Source organism: Montipora capricornis, chromosome 11, assembly GCF_036669925.1.
Source record: "Montipora capricornis isolate CH-2021 chromosome 11, ASM3666992v2, whole genome shotgun sequence".
Lineage (NCBI taxonomy): Eukaryota > Metazoa > Cnidaria > Anthozoa > Scleractinia > Acroporidae > Montipora > Montipora capricornis.
Window position 1 is genome coordinate 19,339,903 of NC_090893.1, and position 10,000 is coordinate 19,349,902.

The following is a 10,000-nucleotide window of genomic DNA, read 5'->3' on the forward strand; positions in this document are numbered from 1 at the left end:
CTTTTATTGGTGTTTCATATGGTATCATAACATTGCCGTTAAGTGAAACAGTTGGGTACATTCAATCCTTCCAAATAGTTCACTTTGCTGAAAGTGTTAAAACTGGTTTAAGCTTCCTTAAAAGGCCAGCAAAAACATTTTGCAGTTCCTGAAATGCATAATAGAGTGATAGCTTTTCCAAGATTCATCTACAATGAGAACTGTTGCTGGCATTTCATTTGAATTTGTATTCATGTTATAACAGGGTTAATTGAACGCAAACTCTACTAAAGAAATAGATATGACACGAAATGTTTTAAGGGCATGGAAGAGATCCTTTCTTGGTTCCAAAATCGACCCCTGTCCACATCACTTCTCCTGGGGTCCATTGTGGATTTTTTACACAGGGTCTGAGTACAAATTTATAGGATTTAACCATTCTAGATATGTCAAATACAAAAGGCTTATTACATGTTTGTGAAATATCCGTTAACACTGTGACTTCCTTCGCGCGGTCGTTACTGTAATTCCAAAATCTGTGTATTAATTCTGGCGTGCTGCCATGAATACCCAGGAAGGAGTCGCATACGTTTGTCAAGGTTTCAAACATCTTCACCCTCCTCGCTGGCGGATAATGATGAAGCCTTCGATCGTCAAAATGAGTTAAATGGTCGTCTTTATTAAAGACACTGTTAATCCAAATAGGAATTTGCTGATCCGCGTGTGGATGACAAAGGATTCGCTGAGGGTCTTGCGACAAAAAGCGCATAATGACGTCATGAGTAAATAACGTCCAAGCCTCGTCCACGTAAATGAGATCTTTAAAGGTACAGTGAAACCAGCCCCAGCTTAACATCCTGGTGGGCCTGTGGCGTAACTCATATTTGAGCCTCTCAAGGCACACGAAATAGTCATCGTCAAGACGGAGGAAATACGTGAAATTATACTTGACCGCAGCCCACATCATTTGGTAGAGATATCGAAGGCCAAAACTTCGGCCGCCAATAACCGGTTGAAATTCGATGTCTTTGTAAATCTGTTTTTCATTGGAAAGTTTCTCTTTATTCTCTTTGGGTATTTGAATGCCGTCAGTGAAAAACTTGCACCCCACCTAAAACAGAGTTATGGCTTCAATAAATGCCGGCCAAAGTTTATCTTGACGAATAATAATGCGTTTACTGCCCGTCTTTTTTAACCGTGAAGCCACCGATTAAACTCTGGCTCGCATTTTAATTTTGCGGTGTATCGTCATAATTAAAGAAATCACCATTTTTCTTCCTCATCTTGCATTTGCCATTACATTTGTACTATGTCGCCTGTAAGGTGCCAGGAGACCAAAGTCACGGACTCCTGACAGTGTGCTATTCGCACTAGAGGCATACAAGTTAAGGAGGTTCCATTGAGTTTTAGGGCCTCGCGCAAGCTGGACACTAGTATGCCTGAATCGCGCGTGTCTTTCTGATTTTTGTGACGTCAGCATTTTCTCTCGTTGCCTTCGGTGAATTGTTTTAAAAATTGGTTCAGTTCTAACCGCATACACTTCCTATCAAATACCCTATATTTGTTAAAATATGTCAGAGCTAATCGAATATATTTAGAAAAATGACATGAATATTGGCAAAACGGTCTGTGAGCAACCTTGACTTTTTACCACTTCAAAATGTCTCGCATTATCATTTCCATATTGTTGCCAAGAATTAAAAATAAAAAAAACACTGGTACCAATACTGGTAAATCTCTACAGGGAAAATTTTCAGAGAATTTAATTGTTTTTCCTCTTGTTACTTGCGCCCTGTATTGAGGATATTCGCAAATACTCTAGGGAGCCACCTTAAGGGCCCACAGACGGATTTTTCGCAAAGTGAAATGTTATTTCCGGTAACTGACGTCATTATATCATGAACTGACAAGAAAACCCAGTCACAAGCAAAAGTCACCGCACAAACTGTTGTTTCCATCGAAGATTTTCCTCGCCCTTCCCCGCGCTCGTTCTCAGATCAACTGCGCATGCGTAAACGAACTGACTTCTGGTTTGAGAAAAAAGCCAAATTTCCAGCGGTTTTAAATTGAATTAATTTTTTTTTTACATGGCACGTTTCACTCCCAAATACAGAATATAGCTTAACATTGATTTTTTAAAATCATCTTTTTTGAAAAAGTTATGGGTATTTCAGTATCGTTTATGTCTTTAAAAAGAACATTTTTCGAAATAAAAAGAAAACCATGCTTGGCTGGATGCAAAAACGAATACAAATTATCAAACCATCGACTAAATACCCAAATTGCGTAGCACGGAGACAAATTTAGAGTTTTCTTTTATTGGTCACGTGACCATGGGCGTGGTGTGATGACGTCATATTTAGGGTCATTGGCTTACAAAAGTTGGAAACCGACCAAAATAATGCCAACTTCTCTCAAATTACTTAACCATTACATCCTTAGCAACGCACCCCAAAGAATACGTCAGTGGGCCCTTAAGAAAGGCAGGACGTTTTCTCCGTGTTTCCATAGCGTCATCTAAACACGAGGGGAAGTTAAGAGAATTCGAGGCAGTCGAGGGCTTGCGTAACTGTCGACAATACTCCCAACTCCTCCGAGTGTTTAGATGACGCTATGGAAAGTTAGTTTAACTATGGGAAAAAGTTCTCTATTTCTTTTTGAGAATGTTTCTCAAAGATAATTCGACAAATGAAGGAAAATAGTTTTCTTTACTTCTTGGTTGAAACACATTTTCTTGATACGCGCTCACATTTCCTAACAGCCAATCAAAACGCGCGTCTGACAATACGTAACCATTCTCTGATTCGTGTGATGTCACAGCCGTGTTTCCATACTCTTATCTAAACACAGCTATTGACCAATGAGAGTGCAATTACTATCCTAATTTCGTTTTTGTGCTCGCCCTTTTGGGCGTATTGTCGCATGTTTACCCCGTGATTTGAACAAAATGACAAGATCGCAAATGCAAAGAAAACAACCTGGGCCCGGTTGTTCGAAAGACGATTAACTTAATCCAGGGTTATCCTAAACTTTTGTTTCATGTTTTCACCTTTTTGGTGAAAGTTTCTTTTGCCTATTTTTGTTCTTCAAGATTGACTTCTTCTAATGTAAAGTTCGGCCGAATATCAGCGTTGAACAGCATGTGGGAGTAGAGAAATAAATTACTTGGTTAATCATTTAATCTGGGATTAGTGCTAATCGGCTTTTGAACAACCGGGAACAGAGGCTTAAACTTTCCATTTTGCCGCCATTGTGCCGCTTGTTTGAACTTGGCTTGTGAAAGGAAGACAAGAGGTATTTGCCCGCAAGGTTCGGTCTAGAGCTCGACAGACTGTTGTTATACAGTTTCTCAAATTCTCTTATATTACTGATTATCCAATTTCCGAGCACACTACAGCGCCGCGAAAACACTGGTGGTAGTTCGTGCGTGGCTAGGCTTAGATTTCCACCCGCTGGTGGCATGCTCACGCTACTCTCGTAAATACAATGATAAATCCACCACATTGGAATAATTATCCCCGAGTATATTATGCCCCAGATTTTTTCAGGGGTTTGTTCCTGATTGGTCAAACCAAACAAAGAACATCCCGTGCACCAAGCCGTTGGAGTAAGGAGAAGCACTCCGGCGCAACAAGCCACCAGGGGCTGCAAATCTTAGCCTAATATTCGTGGCCTGGGCAAATGCAGTTCGATTTCAGATTCTCTTAAATACACAGTGTCCTGAGAATGCTTGATCAAATCTGCACGTACCCTGGGCAGAGTCGTTCTTTTTCCTTTTTTTTTTTAATAGACCTCTTTAAAGTGAGGCTGGTGTTGACCTTGTTATGATACAGACCCCTCTCCTTTTCTTATGTTAATGATGTGCTTGTCATGCTAATTAGTAAGAATTTACATAAGAAAAGCAGCGAGTGAGGTTTCTATCAAAACAAGGTCAACTCGAGCTTCACTTTCATTCAAAGGCCAGGTAACTAAATACACAACTGTAAAATGGACTATTGCGTGGCGCCGCAACGTGAATACCTTGTTTGGCTTCACTAGTTGGACTTAGTTAAATCTAAAAAAGAAAGACAGGGGTTTCGAGTGCTTTTCTAATCGTAATTACCGATAACTTGTACAACTCGAAATGCAGTGGTAGGCAAACTGTTCTGCCACCTCATTTTCCAGCCAAGAAATACTAACCTCTCCATGACATTTCGTCCACCATGTCTGCCTTATTGCTTCTCTCCTGTCTCGTCTTGAAGGCGCCGTAGATACAATAATAAGAAGGAAGATGGTTTGTTTCGTCTCGGGCTGTTTCAAATCGCTGAATTCCGTTGTTGAAAACATGCAATCCCTTCTATTGGGTGTTACCTGCGTCAAGTTAGCGAACATGTCCACAAGTGGTTTAAGGTGTGTGAATCCTGGTTGTAGCAGGACGCCACCTCGTCCTTGCGGTCTTTTGAGGTATAACCTCTTGTAGTTCAAAGAAAAGTTCTCGGTGCCAAAATGCAACATCGTAGTAACCATGAAAGCAAAGAGAAACACACAACAGATAAAAGTAATGCGACTCACTGGAGCTGAGCATATTTCCTTTCTGGGACGTATAAACATTTTTATGCTGGCCAGTCTAGAGACAAGATAGAAAAAAAAAACAGTTAACAAAGCATCTCCTGTTTTTTTTTCTCCATAAGAAGAAATAAAAAATTTGGAGACAGCAGGAAGGCTGGCAGCCGCCTTTGAGCTTTTCATGATTGCCCAGTAAAAAAATCTGTCAATCATTCGACCCATGGGAATGAAACTTGCAGATTTTACTCTGTTTGTTGTTTAAGAGTAATACATAAAGCAGTAGTTAACCTAGCAACCTTTGTGGCTTTCTTAATTGGTGTTGATAGAAGAATCCTCCATACAAGAAGAGGTTTCTCTCCACTAACTAAAACATTCACTAATTAGCAGGTAGTTTCAGGGGAATATTGTGTGTGTGAATGGTGAGTTGAGGAAAAATCATAGACAAAAGTTAGGGTTAGTCTGTAAAAACCCGAAAATAAGTTTAAGAAATGAAACAAACTCTGTGTGAAATTAAAAACCTTAATCTCAAAAACAGCCAGATAGTACATATACGAAAAACTAAATCACGTAGGAGGGATTAATAAACATTTGACCATGAATATTATTCGTTCTTAAAAATGGGAATAATAAAGATGAAAAATCTTTACACTAAAATATTCGTTCTTAAAAAATATATCGGAAAAACTAAAGAAATCTCATGGAATATGAAACACAGGTTCCCCGAGGCAAATCCAAAATCCTAAGGATAAAGACAAGCTGACTGCGAGACCATTAGGCTCGTAAATGGCTGCGAATCTTCAGGGGTAGAGCGCAACCGAGCAAGGGGGTTTCTAGTCCAGCGCCGGACGTCTACCAGACTCCCTCGTGCCGAGTCAAGAAAGGAAAAAGAGAATAACAACAAGCCGCAACTCTGGACAAAAACCAGCACTAAAAACCATGGACAGACTAACACGACCAAAGCTTGCAAGTCGATTAACCAAAAATGGAACGTAACTCTTACCAAAAACACAACTCATCATGTGTATCATGGAAGTTATGAAGCAAAATTATAGTGAAAAATAAAGAAACTAGACCCTCCGTGAGGGTACACTGGGTTGCCTGTGGTACGTGCAGCGTTCCAGGTAATTTTTTTCAAGTTGGGGGGTCATTAAGACCATTTAAGGGCTCACCCAGAAGTCATACCAGCAGAGTCCCTTTGGCTCACAACTCCTCACACGTTCGTACGACGAAACAGATCCTTTTCTGAGGTTAAAAACCTGGCTACCGGCCTATTAATTAATCATTTGTCAGAAAGAAGAAATTCCTGGCCTCTTTAAAAAAAATTGACACGCATTGCTTACGTGTGGTAGTGAAGTAACACAGCGATTTATTCCATAATGTCAACTGAGCTGGGTGTTGACTTCCAGGAGATTCAAGTTGTCCTTGCGTAATATGTAGCTCTAACAGTGCACGATATTGTTTTGGTTTTGTCTATCATTGTAGTGCCATGGTAGAAGTCTTGGGTAAATAGCCTGAGAAAACATGTGGTTACTAGCAAAGTACTGAACCCAGAAACATTGAAGAAAATAAATGGGAAGTGAAAAACATTGTCTTCTGGGATGACATGTTGACAGTTGTCTTTGCGTAGTATGTAGGTCTAACAGTACACGATATTGTTTTGGTATTGTCTATCATTGTAGCGCCATGGTAGAAGTCTTAGATAAATAGCCCCTTGAGAAGACATGTGGTTACTAGCAAAGTACTGAACCCAGAGAGATTGAAGAAAATAAAAGGGAATCGAGAAACATTAGCTTCTGGGCTGACTTGTTGATCATGCAACGTCTTTCCACCACAAGTGTAAGCGTGCACTGACAGAATCTGACAGCTTTGTAAACAAAAGTTGAAAGCTGAAGTTTACCCTATCCGGCAGGGTTAGTAACTGGATGGGCGACCTAAGAAATATACCACTCGGCAGTAACAGAGGCAAAGGACTGAAAATTCCTATTTTAATGCTTTCAAATGCGAACCAAGCAAGATACAGATTTTGTTAGCTTGCTTTATGCAAAACAATTATTGATGTCAAAGTAAATAAATATGGATACAAAATTTTTAAGAAGAGCAGAAGGAAGTTTCAGGACGGTCGATCGAGAATAAAATATTTTGCCATTGGTAACAAAATTTACGACATGAAAACAACATTAATTTTGAATCACGAATATAAAAAGTTATCATCAGCGAAAAACATTTTGGGAGATTTTAGTTGTTTTGTTGTAATTGTACTTTTGGCCGCACCGAGTAAATTGCACATCGAATTCAGCGGGCGCAGTAATCAAGTTACCGCGGCATGTTTACTCGCGAAACAGTGAAGCATCTGTGTTAAATGATGCTTAGATACCGGGTTTTTGTTTTTGTTAGTTTTCTTTTTCTTTCAATTGTTATAAATTTTGACAAGAAATGTGCGAATTCAACACAAAGATCACAATCGCTTAACTCTCAAAGGTTGACCATTGTTTCTGGAAATCAAAAATTTACTCTCCAAGACAAGGTTATTTATCACCAGGTAATTCCATCGTTTTGGTAATAGCAGCTACTTTATTATTCATCAGCGTCACAATCTTTCGCCGATTTTGGGGGTCACACTGGCATAACTTAAATTGAGACAAGACGGCAGGTGTGCGTTTTCCGGTCGGATGCAATAGCTGATGCCTTTCATATGGATATGAAACTCGTCAAAGACCAAATGAAAACTGTCAATCATGATGACACTTGGCGAGGAAACCGTGCTCGTGTGTAACCAGATTTATTACTTGACAGAGTTATGAAAGTCAGTCTCAGTCCCTCGATAAATAACTCAAAAGGTTGAACTTTCCTAACTACAAATCATTCGACCTTTATCAACACGTTTGATAAAACCAAATTTACCTTTTTCGCTCTCCCACTGATGCAGCACCACAGTTTGTTTGGAAACTAGAAATTCGTGTATCAGAAGTTAAGTTGTGCGGAGAAGCATTTCAATGACAAATGAAATATGAGGAAAATTAATGCAAATTAATGAAGATCGAGATCAAATGACTGTCATCCAATAATTAATTGCTTCATTGCTAAAAAAACCGATTACCTCGCGCGAGGTTCAAATTTTTTTAAATTTCCTTTCTTTTATGTTGTTAATGGCAAATAAAAATGAATGAATGAATGAATGAAACGGATGGAACATGCTCTTTATGTCCGTCATGAAGGACATAATGGACCCGTGACCTCGCGGTATCGCGAGGGCACGGGTTCAAACCCCGTTGAAGTCCTGAATTTTTCAGGCTTCTCAATATGCAGGAGTCCCTGCTAGACTCAGTAGTAAGGGGAAAATGTGAAATTACCTTGCAATGTCTTCGTTCGTTGGAACTGGTTCAGCAAGAAAAATGGATCCGGCTACACATAATTAAAGGGATAGGCAATAATGGTAGATTTTTTGCGTGCGTCAGTCAGAACTGAATTACAAAATGAAAACATAGAAGGAACACTGGCATAACTTAAATTGAGACAAGACGGCAGGTGTGCGTTATCCGGTCGGATGCAACAGCTGATGCCTTTCATATGGATATGAAACTCGTCAAAGAAAACTTGCTGTTCATGCACACGACCAAATGAAAACTGTCAATGACACTTGGCGAGGAAACCGTGCTCGTGTGTAACTAGCTTTATTACTTGACGGAGTTATGAAAGTCAGTCTCAGTCTATCGATAAATAACTCAAAAGGTTGAACTTTCTTAACTACAAATCATTCGACCTTTATCAACACGTTTGATAAAACCAAATTTACCTGTTTCACTCTCCCACTGATGCAGCACCACAGTTTCTTTAGGAACTAGAAATTCGTGTATCACAAGTTAGGAGAAGCATTTCAATGACAAATGAAATATGAGGAAAATTAATGCAAATTAATGAAGCAGTTCAACTCGGATCGAGATCAAACGACTGTTATCCAATAGTTAATTACTTCATTGCTAAAAAAACCGATTACCTCGTGCGAGGTTCAAAGTTGTGAAGGAAAAGTAAATATTTGAGGCTGTGGTCCCTGTTGTTGAAAAGGTGGATGACGCTGTATATCCACCGGATAAATCACTATCCATTGGATAGCGCAATAGGTTTCGCTATTACTTATCCACTGGATTGTGATTTATCCAGCGGATAGCGCTATCCATCGTTTGAACAACTGGGGTCTGGTCTTGCTTTGTCCTAAGTGAGACTTCAAAGCGAGGAGTGGAGACGTTCCGTAATCGGAATGCCAATGGCTGACTTGTTCAATGCAATCTTAATTGTCCTTTGCTTCACGACAGTTTAGTTTAGTTTAGTTAAAATCTGTTTAGTTTATCCTTATAGTCATCATTGTATTATTGTGTATGTACAAATCCAATCTTCGTAGTCTTGTCTCTTTGCAAAGCGTACAGTCAAAATAGTTCCGAAATCAATCACTCAGACCCAATCTTCAAAGAAATAGAACTATCAAATTTTCGGATATTAGATTACAAGAACTCGGTAAATTTATGTATTCTTATAAACATTCTCTTCCACCATCAAGGTTTTATTCATAATTTGCTATTGAAAACCACGCCTATGACTTTTTCGCTAGATTTGAAAAATGATTTTCACCTTCAACTTTGTAGAACTATTCTTCGCAACTTTCGCTACCTTCTAAGTACTAGAAAGCTTGTGGCAAAAGAAAAGAGGTTTAGACTGATGTATACTTCCCTTTTTTTGCAATGGAAACACGAAATAAACAAACCTAAAGCTTTAGAATACCCTTCAGATTTATCAAATTGTTTGGCACCCACTTGGAAATAGGGAGACGAGGAAGGCCGAAGCCTTAGAACGCTGTCTAAAAACATCATTTACTATTATTTTAATAATTTCGTGAGTATTGCAAGTCGTTTGGCGTGAAAAGTGCACATAAACATTCCAGAACTAAATTTGTCATGAACGCGTTGTTAGTGTTTTGGGAGAAAATTGAAAATTCATCGTCAGGTGCTCTCATCCTCCACAAGACCTCAAATTTGATCATTTCACGTGGTTGTCAAGACGAGAACGGCACAGAAATGTATCAAAATGAAAAACGCACGTGCAGCGCGTGCAAAACTGTGGGGCGTTTTCCATTTACAAAAAATTTCCGGAAATTTCGGTGGAAATTTCCATCGGGTGAAAAACGTGTTCCATTTAAGTCAGGCCCGTTTGCCGTGATGTTTAAAAATGTGGCCGTGAATAGCCTGGAAGTGGTAAGACCTTCAAAAGTTGTAAATGGAACACACATTTCCATCGGAAAGTTTCCAACGGGAAAACAGGACTACCTTTTCAGAAGTTCCGTTTATTCCGGAAATTTTCCAGTGGAACGAACCAAAAACATGTGTTCCATTTACATCCCAACCGGAATTTCCCGAATTTCTTGGTAAATGGAAAACGCCCATGGTTTTTGCTGATTGAACCTATTGTTTATGTTGCGTTCTCGTAG

General features: G+C 39.3%; 2 protein-coding genes across 2 annotated transcripts in view; both read right to left on the bottom strand.

The window, feature by feature from the left end:
- Window positions 1–10,000, bottom strand: part of LOC138024398 (uncharacterized) — a 532,828-nt gene that overhangs the window by 507,386 nt on the left and 15,442 nt on the right. The window lies entirely within an intron of this gene.
- LOC138023826 (uncharacterized) overlaps window positions 10–10,000 on the bottom strand; it is a 14,324-nt gene continuing 4,333 nt past the window's right edge. The window contains exons 2-6 of the mRNA XM_068870912.1: window positions 8,318–8,362; window positions 7,875–7,926; window positions 7,426–7,470; window positions 4,159–4,585; window positions 10–1,090 (exon numbers count right to left, since the gene is read on the bottom strand). Coding sequence (XP_068727013.1) covers window positions 296–1,090; window positions 4,159–4,569 — 1,206 coding nt within the window. The 5' untranslated portion in view covers window positions 4,570–4,585; window positions 7,426–7,470; window positions 7,875–7,926; window positions 8,318–8,362 and the 3' untranslated portion in view covers window positions 10–295. The remainder of the gene's footprint in view (window positions 1,091–4,158; window positions 4,586–7,425; window positions 7,471–7,874; window positions 7,927–8,317; window positions 8,363–10,000) is intronic.